The 22263-nt window shown below is 35.7% G+C and overlaps 1 protein-coding gene across 1 annotated transcript; it reads right to left on the bottom strand.

The window, feature by feature from the left end:
• Positions 1–422: 422 nt before the first annotated feature.
• LOC131804897 (uncharacterized protein K02A2.6-like) lies at positions 423–1358 on the bottom strand. Its single transcript, XM_059128154.1, has one exon. It carries the CDS (start codon positions 1356–1358, stop codon positions 423–425), a length of 936 nt encoding a protein of 311 aa, XP_058984137.1.
• Positions 1359–22263: the final 20905 nt, after the last annotated feature.

Raw genomic sequence — 22263 nt, 5'->3', positions numbered from 1 at the left:
AACAAACTTGTTGCATTCATTATTTATAAATTTCAAGTTCCAAGACTCTAGAGGGTTTTGTTTTCAAATTTAATCAATCAGCCCTACCTTATAGGACGAGGGTACATAAGCAGCTTGAAATTACAGGGGAAAACGACGCCGGGATTCGAGTGCGTCTCTGGTATTACTTTAAGATATGTCACAAAGAATGCCATGCGCATGGCACAATTACAGAAGGTAGAACAAAGCTACCTAAGTTTTAATAGGCAACACGTTGTACAATGTTGGGATAAAACTGTATTGTCCTACTATTTTAGATTCAATCTTGTGGAATAAACTCAAAATTCTATTCTTGTTTCATGGGTTTTCCCAATATAAGAATTTTGTTAGAAAATGAAAAATAAACAAAAACAACTGCTGCCTATTTAAAAGTCTATTTGACACTATAAGACTCCAGCTAGACTAGACATGCGTGGGGGATGCACGGACTTGTTTCTGTTCACATGCAGTTGATTTGTTTGTAGAACTTCCAAACACTTGATTAATCGGCATTCACATTCATTTATTGTTGCACCATGTATTATTATGTCGTCGAAATACGATATTGTGCCTTCTAGCCCTTGTAAAATTTGATCTAAAACGCGATTGAATTCACTTGGTGCGGTTTTTATGCCAAAAGACAGTCGATTCATTTGATATACACCTCTATGTGTTGAAATAGTTTGAATCTGCTTGCTATCTTCATCCACTCGAACATGTAAATATGCCTTGTACAGGTCAATCTTGCAAAAATATGTAGAATTTTTGAGTGTATTGAAAATTTCATCAATTCTTTTAATTGGGTAATGTGCTGGTTCCAATTGAGGATTCACTCCAATTTTGTAATCCACACACAAACGTACATTTCCATCTGGTTTGGGAATGACGACCAATGGAGACCCCCAGTTGCTAGTATTCACTTTTGAAATTATGCCGTCACGCTCTAAGCTGTTCAATTCAAGCTCCACCTTTTCACGCAGTGCAAAAGGAACTTGTCTTTCTCGCACAAACACTGGTTTCGCACCTTTTTGTAATTCCAAACTGCACATCGAATCTGGAATACAACCAACTTGTTGTTTGAAAATTTCTGGATTGTTTTTCAGGATTTCATCCGCCGGTCGCACCTCGAAAATTGCATAATTGTCACCTTTTTCATTTCCTAATTCTGCATCTGTAAATTTTATGCCTAAATGGCGTATCCAAACTCGGCCAAGCAGAGCTGAATGTTTCGAATTCACAACATACAATTCTTCAGTTGATTTTTTGTTATTATATGTGATCTGCACGTCAACCACTCCGATGGGCACAAAAACATCTCCCGTATATGACCGAAATGCCATATTTGCCTTTTTAATAGGTCTATTTATGTTTAATTTTTTGTATTCGTTCTCGGGAATTAATGTAAAGCCGGCACCAGAATCAATTTCAAATAATTGCACTTTTCCTTCTATTGTTATTTTTGCATAGAACTTTTGTGTATCTCTTTTTGACATTTGATTGTTTTGGTATATATCGATAATTTTGTTTATACCAACGTTATCGCTCATGGGGTAGGTTCCGTGTGTGCCATTGTAACTATTTTGATCAAACAGCTGATTGCACTGATCAATTGAATGTGTGTATTTACCATCATTTGACTACTTTTGTTTCATCTTCGCCTGTATACATACTTGTTGTACATGACCAAGTTTACCACATTCACTGCACTTTAGCGTTCGTTTATTTATTTTGCATTCATTTGCAATATGATTTCGGCGCCCGCAACGAAGACACATCCCTTCTAAGCCTAATTCGCCGTAGTTAATTCTCGTAGTTGATCTTGAACGGTGTTGACTGCCACTTCTATTTTTCATTTGTCGGCATTGATGTAATTGATTTATTTCTGTTGATGATGGTGTGTTTTGTGAGATTTATGTTGTTCAACCAACGTATTCTTTCTCGGGCAATAGTGCGAATTTAATAATTGAATTATATTATCATAATTCAATTCACTTATGTTCTTTGGGGCTGCTAATGTAGCTAAAGTAGAATAAACTGATGACCCAATGTATTGCAACAACAATTTAGCACAGGTAACTTTGTCATCGAATACACCTTTTAATTGAAGGTGCACTTCCAAACGCTCCTTATAAGTCTTGAAGCATTCGTTTTTTGGTTCGAATGTATCAAAATTGGTAATTATGTTGACATTTGTTGAAGCCTGCGTTTGTTGGTTCTTCATCGCTGTTGCCATTGTGGTTATGGCTTCTAAAAGTTGCGCCAATTGAGCGGATTCCATTTTAGGTTATGCACAAGATTAAACCATTTATTGAATTTACGCACAAAATCTTATTCACAATTTGTTGAAATTGACTTTATACTCGTCGCCAATCTTTGTTGTGTATTTTGAAATAAAAATCAGCACGAGATGAATAAGATTTAACTCTATAACTCTTTATTTAATATTTAACACAACAAAGTTTAAGAAAATATAAAAATGGTGATTGAACGGTTTGTATTGGTTGATGATTAAAATGGCAGTGCGTTATGCTAACAATAACTTAACATCCATGGCTAATAGTTGAAAAGTAACGATTAACAATTTAATACAAAAAGATACATTTTCATTCCAAGGGAACATTTAACATTACAGGGTTACCACCCAATATTAATTAAGTAACTACTGAAATACACCACACAGGTGGAAATGGACGAAGAATCAAAATCACTATTGGTGGTTAACACACCTTTGGGTTTATTTCAATATGAAAGATTGCCATTTGGCGTGACTAGTGATCCAGCTATTTTCCAGCGTCTGTTTGAGCAAGTAATCAGTGGTATTCCAAGCTGTGTTAATTATCTATATTATATAATAGTTACAGGAAACACCGAGGAAGAATATTTGAAGAACTTAAGAGAATTGTTCCACAGGTTAAAAAAAAGTGGATTTCGATGTAATTCTTCCAAATGTTTGTTTCTGCAACCGAATGTTGAATATCTTGAATATCAGAGCGTCCTATAGCTTACGCATCAAAAACTTTATAATAATATAATCAGAAAAATTTTAATCAAATAGAGAAGGAGGGTTTATCAATAATTTTTGGTGTTCGGAAATTTCATGACTACTTATATGGTCGTAATTCTACGTTAATAACAGATCATAAATCACTTGTTTCAATATTCAGTCCAATGAAAGGAATCAGTGATACGACAGCGCAACGGCTTCAAAGATGGTATTTGATCCTTTCTGGACATTATACAATACAATACATGAATATGTCGATACTTACAAATTTGATAAATCGATTGAGCTAAATGAAATTTGTATAAAAGTTCCAGTTTCAGTTTCAGATACACGAACTGAGAATTTTGGTCAAAATTGTGGAAATTTAAGAAATATAAAGATGTCATTACCCGTCTCTTGCCAAATAAGAAGGTCAGAAAGGGTTAAGCACGAGCCAATACGTTATTATCCTTTAGTTATAAAGAAATTGGCACGGAGGAAATGATATGTCTGCCACTATATTTTATTTCAACGTAGTAGTTTTAGAAATTGAGTTCACAAATATTTTATTAAAATTATGTATTCAGATTTGAGTTTCCAATTAAACAATACACATTATTTTCGATGAAAGGGAAGAAGAAGGGAATAACGTAGGCTGAACAAGTGACTGCAACTGAACAAAGTCAACCTAAATTTCATTTATTATTTTACGAAGAAGCCAACCATGACTTAAACCAGCAAATTTTTTTTCTATGTAACTGTACATTTATGCTCTTTTCCATGGTACACTAATTTCCAAGTTAGGGCATAGAAATCACCTGTATACATTTTTTCTTTTGGTAGTCTTGTAATGTTATAACACATATACAGCTTTTTTATGCGTACGGTTGCTTTCCACTGGATTAAAATATTGTGAGCAAAGTGTAATTTAACAAACTTGTTGCATTCATTATTTATAAATTTCAAGTTCCAAGACTCTAGAGGGTTTTGTTTTCAAATTTAATCAATCAGCCCTACCTTATAGGACGAGGGTACATAAGCAGCTTGAAATTACAGGGGAAAACGACGCCGGGATTCGAGTGCGTCTCTGGTATTACTTTAAGATATGTCACAAAGAATGCCATGCGCATGGCACAATTACAGAAGGTAGAACAAAGCTACCTAAGTTTTAATAGGCAACACGTTGTACAATGTTGGGATAAAACTGTATTGTCCTACTATTTTAGATTCAATCTTGTGGAATAAACTCAAAATTCTATTCTTGTTTCATGGGTTTTCCCAATATAAGAATTTTGTTAGAAAATGAAAAATAAACAAAAACAACTGCTGCCTATTTAAAAGTCTATTTGACACTATAAGACTCCAGCTAGACTAGACATGCGTGGGGGATGGACGGACTTGTTTCTGTTCACATGCAGTTGATTTGTTTGTAGAACTTCCAAACACTTGATTAATCGGCATTCACATTCATTTATTGTTGCACCATGTATTATTATGTCGTCGAAATACGATATTGTGCCTTCTAGCCCTTGTAAAATTTGATCTAAAATGCGATTGAATTCACTTGGTGCGGTTTTTATGCCAAAAGACAGTCGATTCATTTGATATACACCTCTATGTGTTGAAATAGTTTGAATCTGCTTGCTATCTTCATCCACTCGAACATGTAAATATGCCTTGTACAGGTCAATCTTGCAAAAATATGTAGAATTTTTGAGTGTATTGAAAATTTCATCAATTCTTTTAATTGGGTAATGTGCTGGTTCCAATTGAGGATTCACTCCAATTTTGTAATCCACACACAAACGTACATTTCCATCTGGTTTGGGAATGACGACCAATGGAGACCCCCAGTTGCTAGTATTCACTTTTGAAATTATGCCGTCACGCTCTAAGCTGTTCAATTCAAGCTCCACCTTTTCACGCAGTGCAAAAGGAACTTGTCTTTCTCGCACAAACACTGGTTTCGCACCTTTTTGTAATTCCAAACTGCACATCGAATCTGGAATACAACCAACTTGTTGTTTGAAAATTTCTGGATAGTTTTTCAGGATTTCATCCGCCGGTCGCACCTCGAAAATTGCATAATTGTCACCTTTTTCATTTCCTAATTCTGCATCTGTAAATTTTATGCCTAAATGGCGTATCCAAAGTCGGCCAAGCAGAGCTGAATGTTTCGAATTCACAACATACAATTCTTCAGTTGATTTTTTGTTATTATATGTGACTTGCACGTCAACCACTCCGATGGGCACAAAAACATCTCCCGTATATGACCGAAATGCCATATTTGCCTTTTTAATAGGTCTATTTATGTTTAATTTTTTGTATTCGTTCTCGGGAATTAATGTAAAGCCGGCACCAGAATCAATTTCAAATAATTGCACTTTTCCTTCTATTGTTATTTTTGCATAGAACTTTTGTGTATCTCTTTTTGACATTTGATTGTTTTGGTATATATCGATAATTTTGTTTATACCAACGTTATCGCTCATGGGGTAGGTTCCGTGTGTGCCATTGTAACTATTTTGATCAAACAGCTGATTGCACTGATCAATTGAATGTGTGTATTTACCATCATTTGACTTCTTTTGTTTCATCTTCGCCTGTATACATACTTGTTGTACATAACCAAGTTTACCACATTCACTGCACTTTAGCGTTCGTTTATTTATTTTGCATTCATTTGCAATATGATTTCGGCGCCCGCAACGAAGACACATCCCTTCTAAGCCTAATTCGCCGTAGTTAATTCTCGTAGTTGATCTTGAACGGTGTTGACTGCCACTTCTATTTTTCATTTGTCGGCATTGATGTAATTGATTTATTTCTGTTGATGATGATGTGTTTTGTGAGATTTATGTTGTTCAACCAACGTATTCTTTCTCGGGCAATAGTGCGAATTTAATAATTGAATTATATTATCATAATTCAATTCACTTATGTTCTTTGGGGCTGCTAATGTAGCTAAAGTAGAATAAACTGATGACCCAATGTATTGCAACAACAATTTAGCACAGGTAACTTTGTCATCGAATACACCTTTTAATTGAAGGTGCACTTCCAAACGCTCCTTATAAGTCTTGAAGCATTCGTTTTTTGGTTCGAATGTATCAAAATTGGTAATTATGTTGACATTTGTTGAAGCCTGCGTTTGTTGGTTCTTCATCGCTGTTGCCATTGTGGTTATGGCTTCTAAAAGTTGCGCCAATTGAGCGGATTCCATTTTAGGTTATGCACAAGATTAAACCATTTATTGAATTTACGCACAAAATCTTATTCACAATTTGTTGAAATTGACTTTATACTCGTCGCCAATCTTTGTTGTGTATTTTGAAATAAAAATCAGCACGAGATGAATAAGATTTAACTCTATAACTCTTTATTTAATATTTAACACAACAAAGTTTAAGAAAATATAAAAATGGTGATTGAACGGTTTGTATTGGTTGATGATTAAAATGGCAGTGCGTTATGCTAACAATAACTTAACATCCATGGCTAATAGTTGAAAAGTAACGATTAACAATTTAATACAAAAAGATACATTTTCATTCCAAGGGAACATTTAACATTACAGGGTTACCACCCAATATTAATTAAGTAACTACTGAAATACACCACACAGGTGGAAATGGACGAAGAATCAAAATCACTATTGGTGGTTAACACACCTTTGGGTTTATTTCAATATGAAAGATTGCCATTTGGCGTGACTAGTGATCCAGCTATTTTCCAGCGTCTGTTTGAGCAAGTAATCAGTGGTATTCCAAGCTGTGTTAATTATCTATATTATATAATAGTTACAGGAAACACCGAGGAAGAATATTTGAAGAACTTAAGAGAATTGTTCCACAGGTTAAAGAAAAGTGGATTTCGATGTAATTCTTCCAAATGTTTGTTTCTGCAACCGAATGTTGAATATCTTGAATATCAGAGCGTCCTATAGCTTACGCATCAAAAACTTTATCAGATAATCAGAAAAATTTTAATCAAATAGAGAAGGAGGGTTTATCAATAATTTTTGGTGTTCGGAAATTTCATGACTACTTATATGGTCGTAATTCTACGTTAATAACAGATCATAAATCACTTGTTTCAATATTCAGTCCAATGAAAGGAATCAGTGATACGACAGCGCAACGGCTTCAAAGATGGTATTTGATCCTTTCTGGACATTATACAATACAATACATGAATATGTCGATACTCGCTCGAATTCCGTTTAAAGAATATGACAAATTTGATAAATCGATTGAGCTAAATGAAATTTGTATAAAAGTTCCAGTTTCAGTTTCAGATACACGAACTGAGAATTTTGGTCAAAATTGTGGAAATTTAAGAAATATAAAAATGTCATTACCCGTCTCTTGCCAAATAAGAAGGTCAGAAAGGGTTAAGCACGAGCCAATACGTTATTATCCTTTAGTTATAAAGAAATTGGCACGGAGGAAATGATATGTCTGCCACTATATTTTATTACAACGTAGTAGTTTTAGAAATTGAGTTCATAAATATTTTATTAAAATTATGCATTCAGATTTGAGTTTCCAATTAAACAATACACATTATTTTCGATGAAAGGGAAGAAGAAGGGAAATAACGTAGGCTGAACAAGTGACTGCAACTGAACAAAGTCAACCTAAATTTCATTTATTATTTTACGAAGAAGCCAACCATGACTTAAACAGCAAATTTTTTTCTATGTAACTGTACATTTATGCTCTTTTCCATGGTACACTAATTTCCAAGTTAGGGCATAGAAATCACCTGTATACATTTTTTCTTTTGGTAGTCTTGTAATGTTATAACACATATACAGCTTTTTTATGCGTACGGTTGCTTTCCACTGGATTAAAATATTGTGAGCAAAGTGTAATTTAACAAACTTGTTGCATTCATTATTTATAAATTTCAAGTTCCAAGACTCTAGAGGGTTTTGTTTTCAAATTTAATCAATCAGCCCTACCTTATAGGACGAGGGTACATAAGCAGCTTGAAATTACAGGGGAAAACGACGCCGGGATTCGAGTGCGTCTCTGGTATTACTTTAAGATATGTCACAAAGAATGCCATGCGCATGGCACAATTACAGAAGGTAGAACAAAGCTACCTAAGTTTTAATAGGCAACACGTTGTACAATGTTGGGATAAAACTGTATTGTCCTACTATTTTAGATTCAATCTTGTGGAATAAACTCAAAATTCTATTCTTGTTTCATGGGTTTTCCCAATATAAGAATTTTGTTAGAAAATGAAAAATAAACAAAAACAACTGCTGCCTATTTAAAAGTCTATTTGACACTATAAGACTCCAGCTAGACTAGACATGCGTGGGGGATGCACGCATTGTTGCTCCGTTAACATTAAGAAAACAAATTATAGATAGCTTTTGTAGAAAAATATAAATATATGGAGTTTATATTTAATGTTTTTTTAATAATTTTGCTAACATAAAGCACAATTCTTGTTACAAAACGTCCAAAACAAGAAGGGAGATATTTTTTACGTGCTTTTTGGTTTCTCTCACACACACAAGCGTAATTTTCATTTTGTACATCTATGGATTACTCCGAAAAATTGAATCCAAGATAGTACAACAGGATTGTTTTATCACAAACCTGCCTATTGGCAAAATACTCATGTGTGCAAAATTTTAGCGTTCTATCTTAGATTGTTTGAAAGATAGCGTGATTACAACAGATAGACGGACATCACTAAATCGACTTATAATTTTACGCTGATCAAGGATATATATACTTTGTTGGGTCTGACACAATTATTTGGAGCAGTTACAAAAGGAATGGCAAAGTTGATACACCCTTCATAGAGTAGTGGAGGGTATAAATATCGGTTAAGGTGTGTATACAAAAAATGCTTTTTTGACTGATTTTAGCCATCGGCTGCCTTCTTTGAGAAAAAACAAAGGTAGGGACAAGACCGAATTCAGCCTACCTGTTTTAATTGTAATGTCAGAATTACTATCAAATCATATGCAACTAGTTGCTTTATATCAACTAAACACAATAAATGCGAAAACTGAATGAAAAGCCAACGTTTTTTTTTTTCAAAATCTTGTTCCATGCTTTTCCACAGATTTATTTCGCCACAAAACTTGTAATTTTTTTTCCATAAATACGCTGTAATAAGCATTTTGATTACAACTGAATTTGAATATTTTCTAAATAATTTGCATATATTTGTAAAGAATACACACGAAAGAATGCTGTCAACGCTTGCCATCGAAAAGAAATTCAAATCAGCAGATATCGTCTATGTGGTTTCAGGGGCATGAATGAAAATATTGAAGTCACTCAATTCGTAAATGTTGAAAATATCATCAAGTGTAGGATATTTTTCAGTTGAAAATTGATCCATAACGAAAGAAATACGAACCTAGGATTTAACCCGGCTCTGACTAATTGAAAACTTTAAGTTAATAAGATTAATGTTTGGGTGAAGTCCTATTTAGGATCAATAACACCGGCTGGCACGCCATTCCAACAACTGATGGAAACCAACAAAGCTCTCTATCGGAACACCCATAACTTTCCTGAATCTTCAAGACCCTCAAAATAAAATCTTAATCTGAGGGGTCTTTGGAGTACCATCGAATTCAATAACCCACATATGTATGTAAGGATACGTGGGTTTACTGAAAAACGTTTAATTTTCTGAAGGTGTCACATTGTTAGGCGGATGATCGTGGTTCGCATGGCCAAAATTTAGCTGACTACAGATTTGTGACCTGGCGTTTCCATTTGGGATTTTGATTAGAAGACATAGCTTAAGATGGTAACTCAAGCCTAACCCATTGCCGCGTACCCATCTTGATAATTTCACAAGACCTTAAAGCAGAATTTCCCAGAAATCAGCAGAATCACGTCGTCATCGTTGCCTCGACTTTAGTTCCGTTTTGTTCCAGATCTATTAACAGCCATAGCATTGGCGATTTCTTGACGGAGCCCACCTAAATTTTTGAGTTGATGATTCTACTGCTTGCATCAATCCATTCAATGAGGAGTAGCGGTATACCAAGGCCTATGAGAGAATTATGAATAGCGTCAAGTGTGACATTATGAAAGGCCCCCTCGATGTCGACGGAGGCTACCAACGTGAAACATGAACTATTCAGGTTCTTCTCGATATAACCCACAACTTCGTGTTGTGCTGTTTAAATAGATTTGCTTTTCGTGTAGGCGTGTTGTGCATTGCTTTTCGAGGTTATAGGAAGTACATTTCCAATATCTATATCCATAAGTCTTTCTAGGGATTTCAATAGAAAATATGAAAGACTGATAGGCCTGTAGTCTTTGGAAGAGCATGACTTGGTTTCCCTGCCTTGGAAACATAAGTGACTGTGACCTCCTTCCACAGTGATGGAATGGGCGATAGACGCAAACAAGCCTTATACATCACTTCCGGAGTCGGTACTAAGACCACCGATGGGTGATATAGCATGGCGGGGATAACACCGTCCGTTCCCGGTGATTTGAAAGGTATGAAGGTGTCGATGGCCCACATGATTTTGGGATTGCACAGTGCTGATGAAGTCGATCTGACTGTTGATCACTTGTCGTTTCTGTGCTATTCGAAAAGCGAGTGCTGGCCAAAAGATTGGGAGTCTCTAGAGCAAAGTCGGTCCATGTACCGTCGATCCGCTTTATGCATCTAATGGATTTAGGATCCTTTGAAAGCACCTTGCGAACCCTGGAAGCTTTATTGACATCTTCTACGGACTCGGTAAAGCAGACACAAAATTTCCGTTAAGATTTCATTCTTAATCTAAAGTACACTGGGTACTTATTGAAAGCCGACTTATATGCTTCCCACTCTGTACTACGTTTGGTCTTGTTGGCCCTGTTATACAAGCGCCTACTTACTTTCCTAATGTCTGCTAGGTGCTTAAACAACCAAACCGGTTAGTTTTTTTCATAGCATTCAAGCAAGACTTTTGTTATGAAATTCACAGAGTCGTCTACGCTCGAGGCTCAGTCAACTGTATATTACCTGTGGATCTCAGTCTCAATGTAACATACTCTTCAAATTTTTCTCAACGGGCCTTCCTTGGATTTATATGAGGTTTTTAATGAATGATCTTCTTGTGGTCCCAGAGTATCCACATTAGTCAGGGTAAGATCAATGACCTCCTCCCTATCTTTGTTCTGGAAATTAGCCTCATTTCCCCTTTTATATATTTTGAGATTATGTCTAAGAATAAAATAAAAAATGGACTCACCTCTGGCAATGGTATCCTTACTGACCCATTCATAATTTGTACATATTTTTGAATGCGGCTGAGGCGCTGGGAAAATCTAGCAATAAATAATAAATATTCTAAAATTACATATTTCCCAGCCGCCATATAACAACACATGTGTACAATCTCTTGTGCGCTGACGCATACGATAATGTATAAGATAATAAAGGTTATGACCCACACGCACAGATATCGATGCGGTCAGTAGATGTGCAAGATCACTTAGTGAAATGTCAAGCAGCCATGCAATGTTCTCCATTCAATATTAGAATAGAAACGAATAATTGTGTGCCTGCGATTAGGTTAAGTTATATTAGTTTCAGTAGTACTTAAGTAACGTATTTTTAAATAAAAACTAGAATTGAATCAACACCCTAAAGAAGCGGTCGTGTTTCTCTTCTCGCTTAAATACCAGCGATGAGACTGCCTTTGCTTCCCACCTCGGCGAACAGCTTTTCTACTATTTGGCCCTTTGGGTCGAGGTACTCGTAAGGCAAGTACTTCGTTTGTGGCTACGTAGGTAATGTACCGTTCGTTCCCCAGGCCAGTCACCTTATTTTTGTATATAAGGTTCCATGATGCTAAGTAGTCGCTACCACGTTCTCAGCTTATCTTCGTTTGTGGCTACGTAGGTAATGTACCGTTCGTTCCCCAGGCCAGTCACCTTATTTTTGTATATAAGGTTCCATGATGCTAAGTAGTCGCTACTTCCCTCCTGCAGGACCCAGAACCGAAGGTAATCCTGGCCAGCGGCATCAATTGACGTCAAGGTAGACTCCAGCCTCATTACTCCGACTAAACGCCAGTTGTCTGTACGAAGGTTGGGATTCTGTTTTCCCGGATTTTTAATGCCCCAGAAGCGTATATTTTATGATTATTTTTATGAAAAAGCATCTTCTTGGTAGTGATTAAGCGTATGTTAGATGCTATTGGCGACCAGCAGCTAACAGCAGATGCACCATCTGGACTTTGTACTGAAACATCTTCAAATCCTGTACCAAAATACGCTGTAAGAGGTTAATGTTTAGAACATAGAACAGTGTTGGCTTGTTTGTTCGGAATACCACAGTATTTTATTGTTGTTGTTTTCGAATTTTCGAAAATTTTCATGGTAGAATCAAGAAGGTAAAGTCAGGCTTCATATGTTTACATTTTTTTCAAATTTCCCGTTTTTCGCGATTTCCTTTATATAAAAATATTTAGGAGAAAATTGCCAAATAGAAAACCACCTTTGTGCATTTCTTATTGGTAAATTTAAAGATACAAGACTCTAGCTTCAGGGTTGTACCTTGTAATTATTGTACCAGGTTTGCTGTTTTTTTTTCGTTCGTTCCCACGCTTCTCACACCAGCCTCTGCCGACCGAGGGAGCCACCTCCCTATACGTAGAGATCGCGTACACACCAAAGTTCGGACTAAAGCGGGTTAGCAATGGTTTCACACCGGCTACAGAAACTACATCAGCCAGTGAATTAAATAATAAAAATAAAAGACACACACAGATTAGTAAACATAAGTTAACAAGGTACAGATTTTTAAAATCGCTGCTCATTGGCTGTGTCTACTGTACCGCAAAGGGAAATGTAGATCAAGTGCCAGATGATCAAGCAGCTTAGTAATTTATAACAGGATTTCAATCTACTGTTTACAACTATTACTCAAAGGCGAGTTCTACTAGTTCCGCTTGGGGAGATGTAGATAAGATTCCGTAAAATGAGTTTGGAGAATTAAGAACGAAAACATGAAACAATTAACGAATACTCATTAAACAAATATAAAATTATATATGTAGAATACAGTTCTTTATTGTTTGTAATGGATTACTAAAGCAAATAGTGTTAAATAAACTGTTATAAATAACACAAAGTGACCTCATAGGGTTGTTAAACTCATAGTTAGTTCTCGCAAATGATAATTTTAAGGGTTCGAAATTACGAGTTCTGCGAGAATAATCATTATGGTATATTTCACCTATAAGAAATGGAGAATCAATGAGACCGCGTAGTAGTTTAATGATAAATAATGCTCTTAACATAAAACGTCTTATTTCAAGTGATGGAAGGTCAATTAACAATAACCGACTCTCATAAGGAGGAAGAGGTTCGAAAACGTTCCATTTTAAACCTTGTAAAGCGAAAATTAAAAACTGAATTTGTACTGATTCAATTTTATCAGAGTAAAATTTATAAAATGGACTCCACAATATACAGCCATATTCTAATACTGGACGCACCAAGCTAACAAATAATCTTTTAGTTACGTAAGGATCATCAAACTCTTTAGACCAGCGCTTGATGAATCCTAGTAAAGATTTGGGAGAAAATTGCCAAATAGAAAACCAACTTTTTGCATTTCTTATTGGTAAATTTAAAGTTACAAGACTCTAGCTTCAGGGTTGTACCCATGGTACAATGATATCAAGGTAGGGCTATGATACCATATGATTTTAATTTTTTTATTTTCTTGGCTTAATATGTCATCTTTATTTGTTTATGTATGTGTTTTCTTTTCAATAACAAAAAGTTTGTCAGAAAATATTCAAATTCGGGTGTTTTCAAAATGTTTATTTCAACGTATGCATCGACAAAATCTATAGTTTTTGTAGCGAAATAATCAGTTAGAGATATATAGTACATGATTTTGAAAAGAAGTGTTGACTTTTCATTCAGTTATCCCGTTTTTCAATTATTTATTCAAAGTAAATGCAGCAAGTTGTTTGATTTTTTATTGTTTTGATACTAATTCTGACATCACAAGCCAAACAGGTAGACATCTATACTTGCAATTTTTTCAAAGTTGAACTACCTTCTCTTCATTGTACCATGGTTGTACCTTGTAATTATTGTCCCAGGTTAGCTGTTTTGTTTATGACAAAATTTTTATTTTCGAAGTTAATTTAATAATAAACAGTAATGAATTAAAAACTAAAAAATTAAGTCTCCTGACTCTTAGGGCAGGCCCATGAGCTTATATATATATATATATATGTATATATATATATATACTCGCCGGCTACGATATCCTCATGGGCCTGCCCTAAGAGTCAGGAGACTTAATTTTTTAGTTTTTAATTCATTACTGTTTATTATTAAATTAACTTCGAAAATAAATAAATATATATATATATATATATATATATATATATATATATATATATATATATGTATATATATATATATATATATATATATATATATATATATATATATATATATATATATATATATATATATATATATATATTGATTTTCTTGTTGTTTGATATTTGTTTTATTACTGACTAAGGTTGGGTGGCGGCTACGATATCCTCTGAGCTCTGAGCGGCTACGTTATCCTCTAAGCTCATGGGCCTGCCCTAAGAGTCAGGAGACTTAATTTTTTAGTTTTTAATTCATTACTGTTTATTATTAAATTAACTTCGAAAATAAAAATTTTGTCATAAACAAAACAGCTAACCTGGGTCAATAATTACAAGGTACAACCATGGTACAATGAAGAGAAGGTAGTTCAACTTTGAAAAAATTGCAAGTATAGATGTCTACCTGTTTGGCTTGTAATGTCAGAATTAGTATCAAAACAATAAAAAATCAAACAACTTGCTGCATTTACTTTGAATAAATAATTGAAAAACGGGATAACTGAATGAAAAGTCAACACTTCTTTTCAAAATCATGTACTATATATCTCTAACCGATTATTTCGCTACAAAAACTCTAGATTTTGTCGATGCATACGTTGAAATAAACATTTTGAAAACACCCGAATTTGAATATTTTCTGACAAACTTTTTGTTATTGAAAAGAAAACACATACATAAACAAATAAAGATGACATATTAAGCCAAGAAAATAAAAAAATTAAAATCATATGGTATCATAGCCCTACCTTGATATCATTGTACCATGGGTACAACCCTGAAGCTAGAGTCTTGTAACTTTAAATTTACCAATAAGAAATGCAAAAAGTTGGTTTTCTATTTGGCAATTTTCTCCCAAATCTTTACTAGGATTCATCAAGCGCTGGTCTAAAGAGTTTGATGATCCTTACGTAACTAAAAGATTATTTGTTAGCTTGGTGCGTCCAGTATTAGAATATGGCTGTATATTGTGGAGTCCATTTTATAAATTTTACTCTGATAAAATTGAATCAGTACAAATTCAGTTTTTAATTTTCGCTTTACAAGGTTTAAACTGGAACGTTTTCGAACCTCTTCCTCCTTATGAGAGTCGGTTATTGTTAATTGACCTTCCATCACTTGAAATAAGACGTTTTATCTTAAGAGCATTATTTATCATTAAACTACTACGCGGTCTCATTGATTCTCCATTTCTTATAGGTGAAATATACCATAATGATCATTCTCGCAGAACTCGTAATTTCGAACCCTTAAAATTATCATTTGCGAGAACTAACTATGAGTTTAACAACCCTATGAGGTCACTTTGTGTTATTTATAACAGTTTATTTAACACTATTTGCTTTAGTAATACATTACATACAATAAAGAACTGTATTCTACATATGTAATTTTATATTTGTTTAATGAGTATTCGTTAATTGTTTCATGTTTTCGTTCTTAATTCTCCAAACTCATTTTACGGCATCTTATCTACATCTCCCCAAGCGGAACTAGTAGAACTCGCCTTTGAGTAATAGTTGTAAACAGTAGATTGAAATTCTGTTATAAATTACTAAGCTGCTTGATCATCTGGCACTTGATCTACATTTCCCTTTGCGGTACAGTAGACACAGCCAATGAGCAGCGATTTTAAAAATCTGTTCCTTGTTAACTTATGTTTACTAATCTGTGTGTGTCTTTTATTTTTATTATTTAATTCACTGGCTGATGTAGTTTCTGTAGCCGGTGTGAAACCATTGCTAACCCGCTTTAGTCCGAACTGTGGTGTGTACGCGATCTCTACGTATAGGGAGGTGGCTCCCTCGGTCGGCAGAGGCTGGTGTGAGAAGCGTGGAAACGAACGAAAAAAAAAACAGCAAACCTGGTACAATAATTACAAGGTACAACCCTGAAGCTAGAGTCTTGTAACTTTAAATTTACCAATAAGAAATACACAAAGGTGGTTTTCTATTTGGCAATTTTCTCCTAAATATTTTTGTATAAAGAAAATCGCGAAAAACGGGAAATTTGAAAAAAATGTAAACATATGAAGCCTGACTTTACCTTCTTGATTCTACCATGAAAATTTTCGAAAATTCGAAAACTGAACAGAAAATTCGGAAGTGATGAGGATTGGTGGCTCTTTCCGAAACCTAGGTATTCCCTGCCTTACCCCCTGGTAAACATTACCATCGTTCTCCATTAATAAACAAACGTTGTTTTTATAATAACCCGGCCATTTTGCAACAATAAAATACTGTGGTATTCCGAACAAACAAGCCAACACTGTTCTATGTTCTAAACATTAACCTCTTACAGCGTATTTTGGTACAGGTTTTGAAGATGTTTCAGTACAAAGTCCAGATGGTGCATCTGCTGTTAGCTGCTGGTCGCCAATAGCATCTAACATACGCTTAATCACTACCAAGAAGATGATTTTTCATAAAAATAATCATAAAATATACGCTTCTGGGGCATTAAAAATCCGGGAAAACAGAATCCCAACCTTCGTACAGACAACTGGCGTTTAGTCGGAGTAATAAGGCTGGAGTCTACCTTGATGTCAATTGATGCCGCTGGCCAGGATTACCTTCGGTTCTGGGTCCTGCAGGAGGGAGGTAGCGACTACTTAGCATCATGGAACCTTATATACAAAAATAAGGTGACTGGCCTGGGGAACGAACGGTACATTACCTACGTAGCCACAAAGGAAGTACTTGCCTTACGAGTACCTCGACCCAAAGGGCCAAATAGTAAAAAAGCTGTTCGCCGAGGTGGGAAGCAAAGGCAGTCTCATCGCTGGTATTTAAGCGAGAAGAGAAACACGACCGCTTCTTTAGGGTGTTGATTCAATTCTAGTTTTTATTTAAAAATATGTTCCTTAAGTACTACTGAAACTAATATAACTTAACCTAATCGCAGGCACACAATTATACGTTTCTATTCTAATATTGAATGGAGAACATTGCATGGCTGCTTGACATTTCACTAAGTGATCTTGCACATCTACTGACCGCATCGATATCTGTGCGTGTGGGTCATAACCTTTATTATCTTATACATTATCGTATGCGTCAGCGCACAAGAGATTGTACACATGTGTTGTTATATGGCGGCTGGGAAATATGTAATTTTTGAATATTTATTATTTATTGCTAGATTTTCCCAGCGCCTCAGCCGCATTCAAAAATATGTACAAATTATTTTGTACAGCTGAATACAATACCAATGCACATCACTTTGAATGGGTCAGTAAGGATACCATTGCCAGAGGTGAGTCCATTTTTTATTTTATTCTTAGACATAATCTCAAAATATGTAAAAGGGGAAATGAGGCTAATTTCCAGAACAAAGATAGGGAGGAGGTCATTGATCTTACCCTGACTAATGTGGATACTCTGGGACCACAAGAAGATCATTCATTAAAAACCTCATAGGTTAGCTGTTTTGTTTATGACAAAATTTTTATTTTCGAAGTTAATTTAATAATAAACAGTAATGAATTAAAAACTAAAAAATTAAGTCTCCTGACTCTTAGGGCAGGCCCATGAGCTTAGAGGATAACGTAGCCGCTCAGAGCTCAGAGGATAACGTAGCCGCCACCCAACCTTAGTCAATAATAAAACAAATATCAAACAACAAGAAAATCAATATATATATATATATATATATATATATTTTTTTTTTTTTTTTTTTTTTTGACGGAAGAGTTTAACTAATTACTTTTTTTTACATTGAAGGCGGGTGGGTCTATTAGAAACCACAGTAATCTAAGGCCTGGTATCACCATATAGTACTTGACAGCGCAATTGTGCTTTCTAAACTGAATCAAATCTATTAAAACATGGATCAAATCATAGGGAAAAATAAAGAAACAGAAACAACATTTCAAATAAAAAACACACATAAACATATATGAAAACAAAAATATCCAATTATACTTCTTCTCGACCAAAAATTATGGTTTTTCATTATATTTATCTTGCATTTATATTTCTTGCAAAATAAACAGTTGTATTTAGTTAGAGTTGACTGTTATCCGGGAATACAAACTGTTATACCCTTGATCAGGCTAATTTTATCCAACCCAAAAATGTTGGTGTCTTGGGTTGTTGCTGACGGCAACCCTGCTGATGATGGCAACCCTGCTACTGCCAATTTGTGACCCAAAAACTAATTCAAGAACGAACGTCATGTTGAGGAAAAATCATGGCGTAAAATTTTCCAAGCCGTTATTGTATTGTATCTATTTTTGTATTTATGTATTTGTTAACATTTTTCCATACAAAAGGCCCATCAGGCACATATACTTTCCTTTTCATTTGTATCATTAAGTTAAAAACATGTAAGTTAAATTTAGCTTGTTTGTGCCTTTATTTAAAATTTTAATATTTTGCCATTTATTTAAATTTTAATGTTCATTTTATTTATTGTGCCTTTATTTCATTGTTAGTGAATAAACAACCAACTTGTAATCCTTGCGCCTTTACTTACCGCCGCTGATAACCCGTATAACCCGTATTGTATCTTTTTTTTTTTGTATTTATGTATGTATATGTTAACATTTTTCCATACAAAAGGCCCATCAGGCACATATACTTTCCTTTTCATTTGTATCATCAAGTTAAAAACATGTAAATTAAATTTAACTTGTTTGTGCCTTTATTTAAAATTTTAATATTTTGCCATTTTATTTAAATTTTAATGTTCATTTTATTTATTGTGTCTTTATTTCATTGTTAGTGAATAAACAACCAACTTGTAATCCTTACGCCTTTACTTACCGCCGCTGATAACCCGTGTAAATAAAGCCAGCAGAAATTTTAATTTATAAAGCCAAATGCCTTGTGTTGTCAAAAAAGGATGCCGACTTTTTTTCTCAATTGGTGATACAAATCTGGAAAAGCAACAAATTTATTCAATGATCTAAAAGCTCATTGAACGTCAAACCCATATCTGTCGAATGTTTATGTGAATTTATGTTCGTGTGTGTGTTTTTCTTTTAAAAAAATATTAGTTGGACGGACAGACATTCGTGTCATTTTATTGCCAACAATTGTATTAAATCAATATTTGCACTAAGATATCGTCACTTTTTAAATTCATATTCCTTACCTTGTGATATTGCCAGTGTTTTTCTTTCATGTCAGATCACCAAGAGTCAAGAAGAACAAGCTGCCGAAGCACCCACGGAGTTCCACCAGCTCGTTTTGATCCAGATACTTACGAAATGTCCGTCGCTCATTCGCCAAAATCTAATACGCCGTCTCGCAGCCACCAAAACGAACCTGAAAATACAGCTTTGGTCAGTATGTCTTCCACATATAACACTAATCAGCTGCCTGCTCAACTACTGCCACAAAAAACTACCACAAATTCACCTGCCACAACCTCCAAATCCACATACGAAATCTGCGATTTAAAAAATCAAATGAAGATGCAAATGACAGCGATGCAAAAACAAATGCAGTCAATGCGAACACAATTTCTTGATAACTCAAAGCAAATGCAATCACAACTAGCCACGCAAATGCAGTCACAATTTTTAGAAACAGCCACACAAATGCAGTCAACATTAGCCACGCAAATGCATAGACAATTATTAGAAACCGCCACTCAAATGCAATCACATTTAATTCCACACCCAACAATTCAACGTCCATTCCACACAAAAAGATATACCCATTGCCTACCTTTACGGGATTGCCAGAAGAATGGCTCAAGTTTCATGAGTCTTTTGAAACCACAACTATGGAGTTTGGTTACTCCAACCTGCACAACATAATGAGATTGAGGGATGCACTGAAAGGTTCTGCCAAAGAAACCGTAGAGTCTCTGTTTGGTAATGCTGCCTATGTCGACGCCATTTTGAATTTACTCCAGGCGACATTTTTGCAGAATGTCAAAGGTGACCACCATCTTTCGAACCCATCGCTTCTCAATGAATTGGTATCCAAATTATCGACAAATAGACAAATGCAGTGGGCAGAAAAGTGCATAAGTCTGGAGTAACCTGTTACTATTGTTGATTTTGCCGACGACTCTTCGTCGTTTAGCCAACATAGTTCATGACACTCAGCCCATAACCTCCAATCGCCGCCAGCCTCCTGCTCCCTCATCAAGTCGCTTGCGTTGGTGTTGCACAAAGTCACCAACGTTTGGTTTGTCTGGATGAGTGTTCTAACATAAAAATTGTCAGTTTTTCTTACAGATGCCCGTTGATGATAGATGGAACTGTCTACGGAAAGCTAGAGGACAAGAAAAGATGACTGGTGATCTGTCTGTTGATGAAGTAAATGAAGGCATTTGCGGATGATTTGTCGGCGCTTACCATAAACGCCAAATTGTCTGACAACAGTGAGCTAAAGACGTTGAATCCTGTTCTTGGCGAAGACGGAATATTGCGCATGTGTGGAAGAATTGAAAATGCTACATTCCTTTCAATAAAGGCTAGAAGACCCATAATTTTGCCGAAAAATCATCCGTTTACATATCTTGTTGTGGAATGGAACTACGTACGTCTCCGCCATATGAATTTCAACACAGTCATGTGTGAGGTACGTTACACTTTTTGGGTTTCTGCACGTCGTCAACTACTTAAAAGAATTCAAGCGAGCTGTGTGTATTGACAAATATTACTTTGGGCCAAACCTCGTCAGCCACAAATGGCGTCATTACCTGTGGAGCGTGTGACGCCTTATGTCAGAGCGTTTACTTATACTGGCTTGGACTATTTTGGCCCTATTAATGTTACCATTCGGCGTCAAAAAGAAAAAAGATAGGTAGCACTTTTTACTTGCCTGACATTAAGAGCCGTTCACCTTGAATTTACCACCGACCTCTCAAGCGATGCCTGGCTGCTGTGTATTCGAAACTTCATTAATCGAAGAGGTGTCCCAGTGACCATTAGAAGCGACAATGGGACAAATTTCGTCGGCATCGCCAAGGAACTTCAAGGTACTGAAAATTTTATTGACAATAATGATTCTTTTAACTCGAAGGTGACTGCTCTTGGGATAAAGTGGATGTTCAACACTCCAAGCAATCCTAGTGGAGGTGGTGTCTGGGAGCGCCTGGTTTAATCCGTGAAGAAAGCATTGTATGCCATGATGAAGGAGCAGGCGCCTAAATTACCGTTCGTTCCTTCCTTATAGAAGCCGTCAATTCCAGGCCGTTGACCCATCTTCCAGTTTCGCCAGAAAAATCCGATCCGTTTACGCCGAATCATTTCCTGCTTGGATGCTCCAATTCCATTCACACGCCTGCACCATTTGAACCAAGGTTGATGTGTTTGAGGAAGCAGTGGCGTGTTCTGCAAAACATGATGAATGGTTTTTGGAACCAATGGTTGCGAGAGTACTTGCCAGAGCTGACTTGTCGCACGAAGTGGTGCCTGCCTTCGCAACCAGTCACAGTCGGCTGCCTAGTTTCTGTGTGTGATCCGGATCTGCCAAGAAGTCAATGGAAGAGACGCAGAATAATCCAGCTGTATGTGGGTAAAGATGGAGTGGCCCGATCAGCCGGGGTACGAACCAGCACCGGAATATATCGAAGACCAATAGCCAAACTAGCCGTACTTGATTTTGACACAAGTGTTGGTGAATCCTCCCCCACTGGGTCAGTTAACGGGGGTGGGGATGTTGCTGAGGGCAACCCTGCTGATGATGGCAACCCTGCTACTGCCAATTTGTGACTCAAAAACTAACTCAAGAACGAATGTCATGTTGAGGAAAAATCATGGCGCAAAATTTCCCAAGCGGTTATTGTATTGTATCTTTTTTTTGTATTTATGTATGTATTTGTTAACACTTTTCCATACAAAAGGCCCATCTGGCACATATGCTTTCCCTTTCATTTGTATGATCAAGTAAAAAATATGTAAGTT

The sequence above is a fragment of the Musca domestica genome, unplaced genomic scaffold (assembly GCF_030504385.1).
Source record: "Musca domestica strain aabys unplaced genomic scaffold, Musca_domestica.polishedcontigs.V.1.1 5, whole genome shotgun sequence".
In the NCBI taxonomy this organism is placed as follows: Eukaryota; Metazoa; Arthropoda; class Insecta; order Diptera; family Muscidae; genus Musca; species Musca domestica.
Note: the sequence above shows the minus strand (reverse complement) of the source record. Positions and strands in the feature narration are given on the sequence as shown.